Source organism: Prinia subflava, chromosome 5, assembly GCF_021018805.1.
Source record: "Prinia subflava isolate CZ2003 ecotype Zambia chromosome 5, Cam_Psub_1.2, whole genome shotgun sequence".
In the NCBI taxonomy this organism is placed as follows: domain Eukaryota; kingdom Metazoa; phylum Chordata; class Aves; order Passeriformes; family Cisticolidae; genus Prinia; species Prinia subflava.
This window is the reverse complement of record NC_086251.1, coordinates 19692063-19710294: the sequence shown is the minus strand read 5'-3', so window position 1 is coordinate 19710294 and position 18232 is coordinate 19692063. Positions and strand designations below refer to the sequence as shown.

Below are 18232 nucleotides of genomic sequence, written 5' to 3'. Positions count from 1 at the left end.
CATTGCACCTGTCTCACCATCGTGTTTGAGCAACAGAGGCGATGGTGCAACTCCCCTCCTCCAATGCAACCAGGGCAGGTTTCTCTCAGGCCTCCCCCGGTGTTGTGCCTGTACACACACACTGAAACACGAACATTAAAGCAGGAATGTCAAGGTCTCAGCAGGGGAACTCAGAAGCCTGCCCCTGTTCATCCTGGAGCCAAAATCGGAAAGGTTTTAACAAACCTGGTTGAAGAAGAAGCAGGTGGTCTTTACCAGTCCATCTCTGCACACACAGAGATTGTACATGGGCCCACACACGCATGGGAATTATGCATTTCCTTTAAAACGAGGTCCAAGAAGTAAAATTCCCTTTCTAAATGCATTATGGAATATTGAAGGTATGAAGTATTATTTCCTTCAGAGTTTGCCTATGACAATTACATAGTCAGAGATCACCTGCTTATACTTCATGGCTTAAAGAAATCCAGGCACTCCTCGATAATGGATAAAATAGAGACAATGCTACACAAAGAATGCTGTTCAAGCACAGGTGGAAAAGACTCCTTTCTTTTATATCTTCTACCTTCCACAGTAGGGATTGTATTCAAAATTAGACATCTTCCTTCAACTCCTTAAATAGTCTTTGGCTAAAATGCCTCTCTCAACTCAGACTACACTTAAATTTTAAACCAACATATTTGAGACAGCCCTGGCAGGCAAATTTCAATAATCACTCCTCTTCTATGAGTATTATTCACTTCAGTAAGAGGGCTTTGACCTTCTGTTTGTGCCCTTTGTCTGCAGCTGCCAGAGAGCATACAAATACATATGGATAGCAGCCAAGGAGGTACCTTAGAGCATTGTTTCACACAACTTTGCATATCCAGAAATGTTTCCTTCTGCTCCAGCCTGGGAATCACTCAGAATCCTTAGTCCTTGTTATGAGCTTGAGTAAGATGCCACCTGCTTTGAAGACTATGATAGTCATAGTAGGTTCAAAATATGAATTCACAGAAGAAAGACTCCAAACCTACCTGAAAAAGCTGTAATTCCTCTATATTTGTCAATAGGGAAATGCAAGGTGTTAAAACATCTCATGAATTTCCCTGGGTGCAACCAATTAACTTCTGAATTGACTCCAAAATAACTGCAAATTAGTTCACTCTCTAAATACTCTGGGAGGGTGGGGGTGGAATTTGAATGTTACTTTCATTTGAATCTGTGCACTGTTTGTAGTTTAAAGGAATAGTAAAGAATTCTTTCCTAGTATCCTAGAATGAGCAAGTAACATATTGCACTCAAAATATCAGGTTGAAATTCACACTGTAAGCCAAAAGTTTCAAACTTCAGAAGAGATTAAGAAGAGTTCTTTTCCTGATCACCCCAAGGATCTGTAGTAGTTCCTATTCTCCAGGTAAGCAGGAAGAAACAGCATGTTGCTGTCTGCCAAAACTTCCCCAAAGTCAGTACATGATGCTAATGCAGACTGGGACATGACCCAGCAAGTATAAGCATCTGCACAAGCAAATGGCCTCCCTGGACATGTAAGCTTATAATTTATTTGGCAGAGAAGAAATTAAAAGTGTAGCAAAGCTGCAAAATGCAACATAATTATTTCTTAAAATAGGCAACTGAAACAGGAATTAATTGATGTCTAGGTCAATGGAGAGTATCCTTCAATTGCTTGGATCCCTGCAAAGTGAAGTGAAGAGTGTGCTGTAATGCACATCACATAGACAATGCAAAAATCATGAAACTGCAGGAGAGATCTGCTGCTCTAACAATTCATTTCCTTCTTCATACAATAGTGAGCAGAAATAAAAATATTCACAGCTGCCCTTTCTTCTTTTCTAAGTCTAAGCCACAAGAAAAACTTCTGAGGTATAAAAGGGAATCTTCGTTTGTTCTATCTTTAAATGAGATAAATAGTGGCATTCACTAATGTAGCATGAATCATTTTCCTTAGTACAGGTACTGAACAAACAGAAATAGCCATCATTTTCCAGCTAGTTATTTTCTAATAATGACACAAATGTTTAACTTGACAGGTAGGGCTATTCTTATGGAGAAAGGGAAGAACAGTATGGTTATTGTATCTGAATAATTATGTACCATGACACCTACAAGTTGAAACAAAATTGACGTAAAAGCGAAGGAGCGCAAACTGAGTTCAAGCAAACAGCGATGGTTTTTCATAGATAAAGATGAAAGATGTAGATTTTGTAAAGTAAACATGCAAAGTAGCCTGTCAAGCTTCCCGTAAGTGATTTTCACCCCAGTTTAATCAGCATGTGATTTCACCCAAATCCTACGTTTCTGTGTTTCTTGGACATGTTTCTACACATCTCTAGCAGGCTACCATGAACATCCTCCTGATTCACTCAAGCATGACAACAGAGAAAGAAATCCCAAGTTTAAAGTTCATAACTTATGCTTAACTAAAGAACATGCTGAAAGACACTTTCAGCTTATCAGGTTTTTTCCTGTTTAATCTATTATGGAAATAACTGCTATACTGGCTTAGAGGAATCTGCTTTCTATGCCTTCAACATTTTAGGGACAAACGTAATACAACATGACTGCCTATGAGTCAGCAGTGTGCCCTGGCAGCCATAAGGGCCAACTGTATCCTGAGATGCAGGGTACAGCATCAAGCAGAAAGATAAATTAGAGATATTTTATTTCATAAGGAGTAGATTGCAGAGAAAAAAAATACCCAAAAATCAAATATTCTGACATTGTGATTAGCGATTAAAGTGTGACATGCAATTCAAGATTTGCCAACAATCACAAAGTCCACAATAGCTACCTTTTTTTTTTTCCGTAAACATGCCTCCTGCAATGGGAAATGACACAAAGACAGTAAGTATCCTAAAGGCACACATTTCCAGCACATATTAGTATACTTCATTTTTATGTTTTTTAAAAATTACTCAAGAAAGTAGATGTCTTCATTGCATTTCTTGCTTTGGTATGTAAAGAATAGGCTGTAAGAAGACATTTGAAAGAAAAAAACACTGAAAGCTAGATTTTTCATCTGTGAAAATTTTACTTTCAGGAAAATTTGCTTCAAAAGTAAGCATACCCATTACCAATTATTCACTTTCTGGCAGTTTACCCAAATCATCAAGAAGATCCTGAATATTTAATCTGTATGGGCAGGTATTTGTTGTCTCACTTCTGCTGAAGTGGCAGATGTTGCCAAAGGGTACATTTCCTCTGAATTAAGAAGATCTGACTGCTATCACATGTCTGAATTCCACACATTTCCTTCACAGGTCGATGACGGACAAATTATACCCACTTCAAACAATGCTGGCAAAGCAGCCAGGTGTAAAGATACTGCAATTCCAGCTTGTATCAGCCTAGCCCAGTTCCGAAGCTTCAGAGGTTTATTTAAGCCGGAGAAGCTGCCTTGCCTGCTGGGACAGCGCAGTGGATGTGAGCCCCACACCGGTGAGACGGGACACACATCCCATCCCAGCCCATCCCATCCCCGCATGCAGCAGCGCCTTCCAGCGGCTCCGAGCGCGCAGCAGCAGCGCTGCAGGCGGGGATGGCAGCGCCTCAGATTCAGCAAATAAAGAGAGCTTCTTTAAGGACAATACAGAAATCGGTCCTTCCCCCCCCCCCCCCCAGTAATAGGAGGTTGACAAACAGCTTTGGAAAAATTGGAAGTCAACCATTTCAAATTGCAAATTAATCCTTACGAACCAATCTTTAATATGGTTTATCAGTAAGAAACTCTTGGAAATACAGAACAGCAATGCCCATTCCTGTGCAGTACACTATTTCTGGTAATCAAAATCTCTCCCGACAGTCAGACTGTAAATCTGTGAAATTTATGATATCAAAAGCAGCTAAAAACCAAACTCATTTAGCAAAAACTCTCACCTCAGAGTTAAGTAAAGGTTGTCTTGCAAGAAGCTGTTTACTTGTTGAGCTCCTGCCACAATTCCTACGAACCATTAGGAAAAAGCAGTTGCACAAACCAGAATAAGACAAACTCCCATAATTCTATTGACAATTTATATTCTCATGAGGTCCTGTAAACACAGCTGTTTCATAACACTTACATGCAATATGTGGTTCCATATTTATATGGAAGAAAGATATCAATTTAATTCTCTTAATTTAAAGTTCAGGCCACTGCACTTGAGCCTCCGAGTTACATTTCAATATACACTGATGATGAAACACTTTCTACTTACATCTACATTCCATCCATGCAAAGAACAGTATTAATCAGCAACTATTCAGTGTGCAAAATTTGACCTTTCATACTGGGACCTCCATGAGAACACTGCTTGCACAATTAAGTTCCCTTTTTTCAGTACTTAAAGGAGGTTTTTAGGAAGGATCGGAACAAACTTTTTAGCAGGGCCTGTTGCAACAGGAGAAGGGGTGATAGTCTTAAACTGCAAGTGGGTAGATTCAAGATCTACTAGATATAAGGAAGATTTTTACAGTGAGGGTGCTAAAAGAACAGGTTGCCCAGAGAGGCAGAAGATTCCCCCATCTCTGGAAACATTCAAGGTCAGGGTGGGTGGGGCTCAGAAGAGGTCTCTGCTCATTACAGGAAAAGCTGAACTAGATGACCTTTAAAGGTCCCTTCCAACCCAAATTATTCTATTATTCCCTTTTATATTTCATAAAGTTTTATTGAGGGTTTTTTACAGATGAGATTGACTTTCCTATGCAAACATGTGCCATTGGTACTATGCGTTTAAAGAAATGTGGTATGTTAACTTTAAGGTCTTTTAGCTTTACAGTAGGAAACCTGGTTAATACAGAAGACTAAAATCATGAATGTTTCACATTAATCCATAAATTAAATATTTTAAACTGTCCGTCTTCAGCTATTTACTCCTCTATACAGAAGAACAACCCTAGGTATGTAATAGTTATCTATGTTGTCAGAACAGGAAGCAATCTTCACTGAGTTTAATTTAAGGCCAGTCGCATTGGATTCTCTATATTGGCTTTCAAGGTCTCCAGAAACTTGGAAGCCAGTTCATCATCCACCACTCGACCATCACTCGAGAGAGTCACTGTCATGAGCTGATGCTGTTCAAGTTTCTCATTCCCTTCTTCATCCTCCACAATCCTGAGCTCTGGTCTTGCTCGGCCCACAGCGAGGATGCAGGCCTGAGGAGGGTTTATGACTGCTGTGAAATCACTGATGCCAAACATGCCCAGATTGGAGATACTGAATAAAACAGAAAAGAGGTTCAGTAACATCAGAAATAACATATTCCCTACAAGAAATCATCTATATTCAACAACTACTATGATTAAATCCCCTCCAAGCCAAAAGCCTTTAAGGTAAAAATAGATCTGAACTGTTTTCAGTTGAGAACATTGAGACTTTTAAGGGTTTGGAATTTTTGCAATTAAAAATAATGCACCTTTTTAAATGTCCCATTTCTTTACAATATATTCTTGCACTGCACACACTGAAGCCAGAAAGTAAGCCAGAAAAACAATGTCTTTAAATATTATTTGCCTAACCCTGTTCCAAGCCAAATGTCTTTTAGACTGAACCTCACAACTGCAAGTTACAATGGCTGCTGGTATCCACGAAACAATAAAATTTGGGCATCACGCAGGCACATGAAAACATTTCTGTCCATGTCATAACCTGTGAAGTGGTCTATTAGGAAAGGCTTGGACTCTTCTGTGAGCAGCATTCTATGGAGAATGCTATCTCCTCCTTTCTGGTTATAGTTACAGCAAATAGTGGAAAAACAAATGGAACAGTGCAACCATCAAATAGCACCACTGCCATGTTCACCACTACACCAGGTCCTTAAGTGTCACACCTACCTGCTTTTTGAACACCAGGGATGGTGACTCAACCACTTCCCTGGACAATCTGTTGCAATGCTTGACAATCCATTTCATGAAGATTTTTTTCCTAATATTCCATCTAAACTTCCCCTCGTACAACTTGAGGCCATTTCCTCTCCTGTTACTTACTTCCTATACAAGACCAACCCATACCTCACTACAACTACACTCCTCTCATGCAGAAAGAGTGGAGAGTGATATTGTTCCCCCTGAGCCTCCTTTTCTCAGACTAAACAATCCCAGCTCACTCAGATGTTCCTCACAAGACCTGCGCTGCACACCCTTCACCAGCTCCACTGCCCTTCTCTGGGCACACCCAGCACCTCAGTGTCTTTCTTGTGGGGATGGAACCAAAACTGAACACAGAACTCAAGGTGTGGCCTCACCAGTGCCAAGCACAGATGAAATGAACCTGTACCAAGGTAATTGTTTCCCCCGATACAACACACTCTGTCTGGGTTTGACCCTCAGAATCATCACATGGAGTTTCATCCTAAACAGAGCAAGATTTTTAAAGCAATGCATTAAAAGACAGTGGAATAGCTGAGGGTAAAACAGTTCTGAACCCATGCTGCATGTACTAAATGCTGCTGGAGTTTTACCTAAAAGATCCTCCCTGGTACTCTTCTGGTAACAGTTTTCCATCTCTGGCCTTCTTTGCTAGAGCCTAAAGAAGATGAAAGAAGAAAATAGGCAGAGAAAAGAAAGAAATTAGTGTGTTGTAATAAATTAATTCTTTTTATTTCAGGAAGACATTTTAAGTAGCATACAGACATTAAGTCAGCAAAAGTCACCTGCTTTTCAATTTAGGGCAGCACTTCAGCAACACTGTTGTTGTATCTGCAGTGATTTGGCAAAGAGACTAGGACACAAAACTTCATTTTCCCACCAACAGTGGCTGTTCAATAAAAGCTGTTCTCTCACCTCACAAATATTGTTCCAGTTTTTACAATGGAACCACCAATCTCCCTGGTGGTTTTAGATTATCTAGCAAAATACTGATGAGATAAACTGACAGTATTCCTAACATATTTGTTAAAAGAAACTGGCATGTACCATTTCAGAATCTTCTACCAGATTGAATGAATGTGTTTCTCCCAGCTAAACATTCAACTACCTTTTGAAGGGTGTTTGTAAGGCCACTCCTTCTGTACTCTCCATTTCTTTGTCAGACTTTTCTTTAAAATTCAACAGAAGAAATGTTCAAACACAGCCCAAGAAGTTCACACTACGTTCCAAGATAAGATCACAGAGTTACCAAACTTTAAACTTTATAATAAGCGTGTCAAAGTTACAAGGATACACTGAGCTTTATTTTAGGTTTTTTCTCATCTCTGAATAATTAGTGAAGACAATAGCCATGGGAACAGCATTCACACAACAGGGTCAATATAAGCCCGATGCATTTGTGCAATTGCATTATTTGAATGATGGCAATATGGTGCCAGGATGCACATAACGTGGAAAGAAGTCAAAATTAACATGCAGCAGGAGGAGATATAAAAGCAATTACACAAAGAAAGTGCCTGCCAAATGACAGGGAGACTGACAGAGAAGCAGCTGCAGTTCCAGTGTGTGCCTCCCCCTTGTGCATGTCAGGTACGGATTTATTTCAGTAATTCAGTGAAGAAGTTGAAAAGCAAAATGATGTTGGTGTGGACAGCAATGTCACACACATTCCACTTGAAAGGCAAGGGGAATGCTCACTATCATTGCCCCACTGAATGCAACACAAGCTGCATTTCCATCATGGGAACTGCAGGACATTGATTTGTGGCAAGAGAGATTTGCAGTACTGCACACTATTACAGGTATTGGGGATGCTAATGAAAGCATAACATTGAACTGTGCTTTTCTTCTTGTCATTCTGTCACTAGCCCCACAACAATCTCAGCTGACCTTCCTCCTCAGCTGGCTACTAGTGTAAGGAATTGTTTTCACAACACATTCAGCATAAAATAAGCAATATGGACTGGAAAAAAAATTTTAAAAACACCCATTTATGAATGTTTTGTGTTATTTTTTCTGCTACAACTTTTTGGCTGTTCCCCTTTGTCAACAGACTATGATGGTTTCTGTAGCTTTTACACAAAAGGCAAGAGTTTACTTAGTGCAGTGGTGTCTAGTTTGGGGACAGTTTCATGCCCTGGAATCTCCTTCCATTGCATTCCTCAGATGCTGTAGGCTTTGATTAGCACTCATTAAATGACAAAAAAGGCCTATGTGGGGACATTTCATCATTCATTCTACTTTTGCCTGCCAAAAACCTCTCCTTTATCTGGCAACAACTGCCACATACTACTCTGACAGGCACCTGGTCTATGCAAAATACTGCTCATTAGTCTGAGGAGTTTAATGCTATATCCTTAATTGAACTGCATATTGAAAAAACCACAGATGGAAATATGTTCCATAACATAACTACAAAGAGAGTAAAAAAACCAGGCATGAGACGTTTTCTGAGAAAGGGATAAAACACAAAAAAACCCAAAATCTCAAACCCCAAGACTGGAAATCCTAATGAAACTAGCATTAAGTAGCCTTCCCTTGAGGAATACAGAAATACAATTATATTAAATTGACAAAGTCTGTACAGGTTTATTTTTCAAGAAGTCTTGAAAAATAGGCAGTTCAAGCAGCAACCATTCAACTAAATAACATGATATTGTTCATTAAAAATGAAGAAAGTTGCAAAATTAATAAGAATTTTGAAGTGTAAGGAATGCTGAAAGTGCTTTAGATCCACTGCCTTTGTTATTACTGCTGTGTATCTGGGTCACGCTACATTTTCTGCTACAGCAAGCCATACAGCTGCTCCATTCCTCAGCCTGCTGCACATTTCAGACCCACCTTTGCAGAGGCAGCAATTTCCTTTATTCCCTTGGCAGCAACATCTTTTATGATTGGCGTAATGAGCCCCCGGTCCGTTGCCACGGCGATGGAGATGTCAATGGAGTGCAGCCGCCTGCAGACTTCCCCGTCCCACGATACATTCACATCTGGCATTTGCTGCAACACAGACAGACAATAAAAAAGAGACAGCTGTTAGGAGAATAACAGTGCAGTAGTTATTAGGGAAAAGGAAATTCCTTTAAGACACACACCTACCTACAGGCATCCACCAAGGGAATTAGCTTGCACTGATTTTATTTATGTTTGCTTTGTCAAAAAGCATGAAATGTATGCACCAGAAACCAAAAATGGCCGGACAGACAGAAGTTTGTTTGGTTTTGCTAGGAAAATACCCCAAATTACTACAAATTTCTTCACTGATATCACCTTATGATGGCCCAGCAAGCAAAGCTTCAAAGCAGTGCAACTTCTCCCACAAAATAAATCACAGGATGCTGAATTTTAAACCATGCCTAGAATCCTATTTTCTGTCTACACCGCAATTATACATTGATTACACATTAGCATTAAGCTATACCTCTTAAAATTATACATTAATATTTACGTCGTGTTCAGCTAAAAATCTGTCAGGTCTTTTCCAGTCCAATGTTCTCTCAATTCCATACCTCCACAGGAATAGGAATAGTCTCCCTTACTTAAACTTCCTCTCTCAACTTTTAAATAGCTCAAATTACCCTCACAAATGAGAAAAACAGCTCTCACGTCCCTTCCAACGTTTTTATATCATTGTGAGGTAATCCAGGCAACGAGAATTCCTAGCAATGAGCTGGAGAGTGGTTGCCAGAATTTTTATTTCAAAGCAGATATCACTGAATGTGCCATCAGAATTTACCTGAGGGAATAACAAGGTTGGTATAAGAATTTAATAAATGTTTGTTTATAACTAAAAGAAATAAGGTGTAACTAAGACTAGATGAATGATCTTGACAATGGCTTTAGTCTGCTGACAAAGCAACTACTGTGATTTGCAAAGGTTAACTGCAGTAAGTGGATCTTCACTAAGAAGTTCTCATTTTTACAGTCCACAGCATAGACAGGGAACAGAATTTTACCTGGAAATCTAAAAAAACTTATGACAATAAGCCATACAGAATTACCAGCTTTACTGTGATCCCATTCATATCTCCACACAGACTCACAAAATACTTTTCTTGTCTCCTTGGCAGTTTACTATTAGAATGTATTTTTAAAGTCAATTATTTGCTTACCCTCAGAGTAACTGCTGTTGCCTTGATAATAAAATCATTTACAGATACTTTAATGTCATCTGCAAAAGGAAACAGAAGAATTAAAAAAAAAGGGTCACAGTTATTTTTCCTAAGATTTGTTTTATCAGCATTTGTGTAATGACAAGATTCCAGTGATTCAGTGATTTCCCCCTTGGGACAAAAGGCATATCCATCAAGAAAAATCTCATGCAGAGACACTCAGGAGAGTTTCAGAAGACTGAAACTGGTAAATAAAATCAGAAATGGCAGCAGAAGCAGGGATAATAGGTACAAAGCAGATTAGGCCATGAAATTACCCTGAAATGCATGACATTTACACAATATTAAACTCACCGTTCTCACAATTAAAAAAAAATTACATTATCCTTCCACCACCATCACTACTGTCAGCAAAACTGATCAAGCAGCAAAACTGCCTTATTTCCAAATCTGGTTTATGGCATATAACACACACCTTGAGAAATATTTTTGCAAGACAAAATTATTTATAGATAATTATATCAAGTGAAACATTCTTAAGTCATCACAAATTTAGAGGAGCGAACCAAGTATCCACTTACCACATAACTGGCCTGCAACATTTGCCATGATTAGTAATCTATGTATAAGAAGAGAGACAGCATTCCAACAGAACATAATTGAACTTGCAATTACTATGCTGCACTGACAGAATTTCACATCAGACAAACCTGTACCTTGCCATCAAATATACACTGGTTTCTGTTTATATACTACATTCTTAACCCTTGGCAAAAATGTTACTGTCCAGTCGCAGAGTAGGAATACAGTTAAATGATCCACATCTGATAATATTTTACCCTGCATCACTGAAGTTTATAGTAGTAGAAAATACTATAACTTCCATCAGAGGAAACATAAAAATCTACCAGGACAAGCTCTGCAACTCAATTTCATGCAAAGACATATGGCTTTTCCACCTCTGCATTTAAAGGAAATATTCATTAAGAATCGACAACAGCAGGAGAGGTGTGAAAAATTTCAAGTGAGTATTCCTAAGATCTTTTTTTGGTTCATTCCTTATGAGCTGCTGCTGTTTAAAGAAAATATCAGCATCAGAAAATGTCTTTGACTTTCACTTGTGAGTAAGATACCATTAGGAAAAGTAACAGGTAGAAAAATTATCTGGGTAGTGTTGCATTAAAAATTAGTCACTCAAAACTCCAGTGAAAGGAGAAGCAGCTCCTGCATCATCACCTAGGAAATCTGAATATACCAGCTGAATTTCATGTAAATTATAACTATTCTGCTGTGTTATTCTGAATGCAGAGCTCACATGGCTTAGGAAAGCTACCATTTGAACCTATAAGCTTTCAAACCATGACAGCAATCGTGAAGCTTTAGATCAAAACTTGCCATTTCTTAGACCTAAAACTAATCGTTTTTCATTCTTGTGGTAATGAGGAGAAACATCTCAAAGCTGAACTATTGAAAACAAACTACACAAATTGTACCAGAAAGAAGAACTAATAAAAAACCATGAAAAAGAATCCACATTAAATTGTTCATGTACGTTTCTCTTGGGCAAACAGCTGTATTCTCCCATCAATGTCTTCAGTCTTTAGAACTAATCTGTGGTCTTAAAAAAAAAAAAGTATAGTAGGAGAAAAACCACCCTGTTGTTTCTTCACTCTACAAAATAACAAGCTGTTGTGGTTAGGGGGGAGGTAAATTCCTCTAAGGGGATGTGGGCAGTCCAATCAGTGATCAGCTTTTCTGCTGGCACCTGGGTTGGTTACTCAGAGGTTTAGACACGCTTTTGAGGACACAAAGAGTTAAAAGCAGGAGTCTGAGGGGCTCAGCCTCTTTTCGGATCTGGGTGTCAGCAGAGAGATGTCTCAAGTCTCTTTCTTCTGCCTGGCCACAAGGCTGAGTAGAAGAAGAGAAACACGTGGTCGGCTCAGGTAAGCCGGAGCCCCCCCGGGGGAGGGGGGAGAAGAGAAGAGACAAGACTAGAACTGAGCTGCCCCGTCCAGGATAGAGGGGTGGAAAACTGTAGAAGTGCCTGTTGTGTGTGCTCACCTCTCTCCTCCCCCCCAAACTCTAAGAAAAAGTGCTCAGCCATGTGGAGAGTTGCCGAGCCTGGGAATGCCTCCGCTTGCAGCACCTTGCCAAGAAGAAACTGTTAACCTTTGCTTGGCAGAAAGAAACTTTTCTTAGACATTGATTTTCATGACTAGTAGTTTTCAGAGAGAGGGAAGCAGCCTAGGACTGAGATAATAAAGCATGATTAGAAAGAACTCGATAGAAGAATGAGAAGAGTAGCCTTAGAGCTAGACTTTTCTTGCATAATGTCAGCTATAGACTAAACTTGAGTCTCTTTTGAACATAAACTGCATTTTTGGGTAGATGCAGCTGCCCCTTGCTTTTGCTACAGTGACTGGCACTTAGAAGAGTAGAGCGAGCAGAGAAAAGAGGGGGAGGGTGAAGTAGTGCCTTCTGCCCTCAGGGCAGACCTGCTCCTAGAACTCCAGCCCCTGAGTGAAAAGGGGAGAGCTCGGCATGCAGCATCTTTAAAAAGCCCTATATGTAGTTTTGGCCTATGAGACAGCAGTGAGAGCGCTAGACATAAGAAAAAAGAGAGTGTCACCTTAGCAGACTTCTCCAGGCGGTGCTATAGGTGACATGAAAACACATAAGGGGTGAACCCCTGTTTTCTGAAGAACAGTTTGTGGTGCGAGAGAGACTCCTCTCTCCCTTGCTGAATTAAAGATTAGTTTTTTTGAGTGGAGATTGTTTAATTTAAAACCCAGAGGTTAGTCTGTGAAAAGTGATAAGTGGGGAAGTAAAAACTGAAGGAAGAAATGTTCTAAGAAGTTTTTATTTCTGTCTCTGTGTGTATTTAAGTGTATTTCTGTCCCTGTTCTTATGTAATTAATAAAGTTTTAGTAGGTTTTTTTTATTTTCAAAATTTAAGCCTGCTCTGCTCTGTTCCTGATCACATCCCACAGGAGTTGTTAGAAAAAAAACATATATTCATGAGTGCACTAACATCTAGCCAGTGCTAACCCATGACACAAGCCTTCAGATTTTTTTTACCCAAGTCACAGACTTAGTACTAGTCTAGGAGGTGCATGTCTCCATCACCAAACAGAGCATCACTATTTGCTTATGCAGCCTGATCATTCTGGAAAATAAAACTTTAGAGTGATGTTGGCAAAGCAACACCACAGTTTTCATGTATCCTGACAAATTGTACAATTCAATAATTGCTGGGAACTACAGCTTGATTCCAACATACAGAATACTGAAAAAACCTATTTGAATGCATAGTGGTCTACCTACACAAAATCTACACCTCCTGGGGAAGTTTATATAAACAGGACAAATTATACATTTGTATAACCACATTAGTATTGCCACATTTAAAGTAAATCAGACTACTAACCTTTGGCCAATTCTTTTCTTAATTTCAAAACAGCATCAATGGCACAGTCAGCAGCAGCATATGCATGAGGTATGGTGGTTTTAGACTCTGTTAATCTCTTAGCAATAACTCTTCGGATATTGCTGGCTGGGATTTCTGTGAATGTGCCCTGAAAGAAATCATATGCTGAATATTAAATATCAGTACAGTAAACACACTTCCCCTTTGTTGAAAGTACTCCAGCATTTATGCATTATCATCAGTGACTCCTGCCCATGTCAGCTATCCCCTTGCTACCAAAAGTGATACATTCCAACTACTGAAATTAATATGACCAAGAGCATTGAGTGTTCTGGTGTATTCCTATTAAATGAGATGAACACAACAGGTTTTACAGAATCATTCTGCTTTACAGTATAGAATTAACCTTGTTTTAAGGAAAAAAAAATATTGAGGCATTTCTTTTCAGCCAGAGTATCTAAGCACTATTCCATCCTCCAGGCCTGGCACATTGCTCAGATTATGCTTTGATCCATTTAAATTATAAAATAACATTTCCTCAGTAAACTACTGCTTTTTCAATTCCCTGTGTAGTTCCTTAAGATAAGCTTTACTACATCTTTTCTGTTGTTCTTCGCTCTCCTTCCAGATATATCCTATAATGTTTCAATGGCCAACTTCTTCCTAGAAGCAGGTCAACTTGCAAGAAATCTCTTAAAATATTAGTGACTACAGAAAGCAAGAAGATAAATGATTCTGTAAAATGACTCAATCTTTAGCACATATCTCTTGAACATACAAGGATTCATAGAATCCTTAATACATATTCAATAGTACTCAACACACAATAAATCAGAATATGTATGTTCTGGTGTAATCATAGAAGCGTTTTGTTCTGTAACGGATTTAAGTTGAGCTTTTGAGTTCTTTGTTTGGCTCTTTGTACAGTAAAAAAAAAGGCATTTTCTGACTATTATGAATTGTAGCTACATTGTAAACTTCAGCCTAAAAAGATACATCAAATTTAGTTCTAGAGCCAGAAAATGTTTTTCACAAAAGCTTTTCAATTTCTACTAATGTATATTTCAGCAAGGGTATTTATTCTTTAAAAAAAGTATTTTCTGGTATTTCTAAAATTTCAGTTTAATATAGAAATTCGTTTAGGTTTTAGAGTTTGCACAATTACTCTCCAAGGCAACCACCAAGAAGCCTTTTCCTTCCTCACCTCTTGAGAACTCATTAATGGACACTTGCATCTTGCAGGAAAGCAAACAAACCATGTACAGAAAAAATAAATCATCAGTCTAGTTTCTCCAATGCCTGCAATATCAGTTTTTCACCACTTCAATCTGCAAGCTCCACAGAATAGTACACAGACCATCATTTCAAGGATTTCACAGTTTTAATTACATTGCCTTAGAATCACTGAAACATACTAAAAACTGCACATCACTGAGCTTGACATCTGAGTGGCCTTAGTTTCCTTCCTCTCTCCAGATCTAGAAATCTCAGAGCTACTGAAGCAGCTGCTGCACTGTTCAGCTGCAGCAATGCTGAAATCTGAGCAGAAGTGTTACCAGTGCAGCAGGTTGTCCTGGTGTGGAAACGGGAGGAATTGCTGGCCTTGGATAAGAAGTCACGGCTGTTGCTTGTGAAGGAGAAGGCACTGCAGCAGGAGCTGGAGAAACCACAGGTTTGAAGTCACTGGGTTTACCTTTCTGCTTCTCTTGCAGAAGTTTGAGAGCATCCCTGGTGATTAAACAGAGTGAAAGATTGACAACAAAGAAACTATTTAACACTTACCAAAGTATTACTATTCCATCATTTAATCTGTTTAATTAGTCACTTCTGGACATTCAAGTTTCTGTTATCAAACCAAACATTAAGAAGGCAATTATTATTTAAAATTATTAATTTTGTGTTGCCTTTGTGGTATCTTTTTAGTAAATTCTCATTAAATTCCATAAATAAAAGGGCCTGAATATGCAGTAACAGAAAACATTTGTGTTAGAAAAGCATAATAATCATCATCACTAACTGTAAGCATGCATAATGATTTTTGAATTGCACTAACAATTCTCCTGAATAAAAGAGTACACTTATTCAGGCTATAAAGTCTCAAGTAAAAGCTGTTTGATCTGTTATATTTGTAATAATCTGAATTTAATGTAATTACTTAGAGCTGCTAAGTGAAGATTGAGTAATACATTTCTCTGCACCTTTCTGTCATAAATTTGCAGAGTCAGGCACACACAGATGTTATACAAGCCCATACTTCCCAACACCACACTGGAGAAATAAAGTCGAAGCATTCTTCAAGGATTTTTTACTGATACAGCTACCACCACAAAACTTTGCTGTTGTGGGCACAGTATGACAGACAGGAGAGACCTCCATCTCTAAGCCATGATACTGTGTCTGCTCCAGGTGCATTCAGAGGAAATTAAATTAAAAATCAGACTCCTTACAACTCTACCAAGGTTTTAAAACACAAGGCACAAATACCAAACAAAGTTATCTAATTTCAGTCATTACTGCTTGAGAGACTATTCTTGAGTGACAGCCAAAAGTGGCAGCTTGAGTGACAAACAAGAGTTTGTTACTAAATTTTTATAGAAAGAACAAAATCTCAGGACATTATGCATTCTTAGTTCTTCCTAAAAAGTAGCACTCCAGAAACAAGAACTGAAAATTTAAAAGCTCTTATATAATGCCTTTTACCATTGCTGACTTGCTTCAATTTATTCTTATCTTCAACACATAATTCAACAAATGATATTGAAACAAAAAAGTGAATGAGCTCCAGATAAAATTTTTTCTAATTGAAAGTTATTACATGTTTTCCCAAACTAACATGCTAGTCAAAATTTGTTTTAAAATTAAGTGTTTATTATTTGACTTAACTACTGTACCAGGGGAAAAAAATTAGATTTGACAGAATGACAATCACTCCCAACCATGACAATTTCAGACATAAAAAGTAATTATATGACATAATGCAAGCTTTTTGGTTAACATACTAGAAGCTACCAAAACTTTGTTAAGGGTTTTCACTTGGCAGTTAGAGAGAGACCATCTGGTTTTAGTGTGTTAATTGGAAAATGCGTACTAATTGCCAAAATTATTTTTATAATTTAATAATTTATTTTTAGATAAAAGATTTGCTGAAGACTTTCTGAAACTAACTTGTATTGTACAAAAGACACTTATATAAAAATCAAAGTTCACATATATTTATTACACATACATATGAATAGAGATCCCCCATCAATTCCAAATGATTTAACAGGTTAAGAAAAACAGGTACAGCAATGTTATGACTGTCATAGTTGCAACACTGCAAGCCTGAATGCAAGTAGAGTTAAAAGAGGCACCAAAGCAAATAAAATTAAACAGGTTTAAGTATAAGTCAGGTAAACAGATATTTTATTGCAACTGGAAAAGGATCTTTCCAATAACTCTATAAACTTCTATCAACATGGGTCAGTAACAGAGAAAGAGAGGCAACAAACACGAAAGCAGTCTGCTTTGCAGAAAAGATATGAGAGTTTAATAAACATTTATTAAACAAAAATATGCCTTACCAAACTGTTATTAATTAGAAATATGCAGATTCTGGCAACTTAGTTACAATTCAGTCCAGCACTACTACAGAAATGTGTAGTCTTTTCACTTCATGTTAGCCAAAATCCAAAGAATGGTGAAAGCAAACTGAGTATTTTGTGTTCAAAATAGACTTTTCTTAATATAGACAAGTTAGGTTACACGGACACCTAAGAATCACTGAGGTGATGTGTCAATCCAACGGTGCATGGATTGACACAAGCTTCCTGTGGTGGCAGTTACTGTTCTTAAACTGGACCCAACCCCTTTCATAGGATTTATATTCCCCTTTCACATGTTTACACCTGTTTACTCAATTCACAGATTTCCTGGAGGAAGGCAAAGGGTTAGCACAGATCCAAAGCACATCAGAAACTGCCAGGTATCAGACTTATTGCCTGTCATTACAGAAGGAACTCATTCCTCCCACATGCTGCTAACAAACTGCACACAGCAGAGATCCCAGGGTCAGTTCATACTCATTACGCGCATGTGAATTAATTCCAGAAAAACATCACTCCATATGTGTGCTGTGCATTCTTTGCAAGCTGAAAATGCCTGAGCAGCTCAGAGATCCCAAGACACACTAATTTAACAGCAGCTGGGAGCAACACAGCCTCAGAAAAACATGGTTCTCAGTAACCTGTCTTTTCATGGCTGCATGTATAAATCCCTAGGCCACTATGAAATAGAATGGGAAAGGACAGTAGTAGCTGAAACAATCAATTTTCATATAGTCCTCCCAAACAGTGTCTGAGCTGACGAGTAGAAACATGGTACAATCTTTGACAGAATTTGTGAGTTACTTTGTACTGGCACACCAATTTTCTAGGACATTTTTGAAGAAAATGATATGGAGTGACATAAGAGGATATTACTTAGAAATAACAAATAAAAAACCTCTGCCACTCCATTAAAAAAAAAATCACACACAAAACCAACAACAAAACAAGCAAGAAAAAAACCAACAGTAATTCAACCTTGAACAGACATGTAAGAGAAATATAAATAAACAAAAGTATACAGATAAATAAAGAAAGAACGCCAGTTGAGTGGAAGTTCCAACTGCTTTTGCAGGTTTTACAGTGAATTGAAGGTATAGATAGAAAATTGGGGGAAAGACTCTTCCTTGCTTACGTAATTGGCTATCTTTCTTTCTTGTAATCTGGTGCGTGCAACAAAGGAAATATTTCCCTGAATATCTGCAGCAGCTCTCTATAAAAATCTGCACATCTCATTTCAAACTGAATATAGTATCAGTCTGTAGGCA

At 38.3% G+C, this 18232-nt stretch overlaps 1 protein-coding gene across 1 annotated transcript in view; it reads right to left on the bottom strand.

The window, feature by feature from the left end:
• Positions 1-3602: 3602 nt before the first annotated feature.
• The window catches only part of PDHX (pyruvate dehydrogenase complex component X), a 33582-nt gene continuing 18952 nt past the window's right edge, over positions 3603-18232 (bottom strand). The window contains exons 6-11 of the mRNA XM_063398301.1: positions 14937-15108; positions 13381-13528; positions 9954-10012; positions 8683-8841; positions 6435-6499; positions 3603-5191 (exon numbers count right to left, since the gene is read on the bottom strand). Of these exons, the coding sequence (XP_063254371.1) occupies positions 4927-5191; positions 6435-6499; positions 8683-8841; positions 9954-10012; positions 13381-13528; positions 14937-15108 (868 nt within the window). The 3' untranslated portion in view covers positions 3603-4926. The remainder of the gene's footprint in view (positions 5192-6434; positions 6500-8682; positions 8842-9953; positions 10013-13380; positions 13529-14936; positions 15109-18232) is intronic.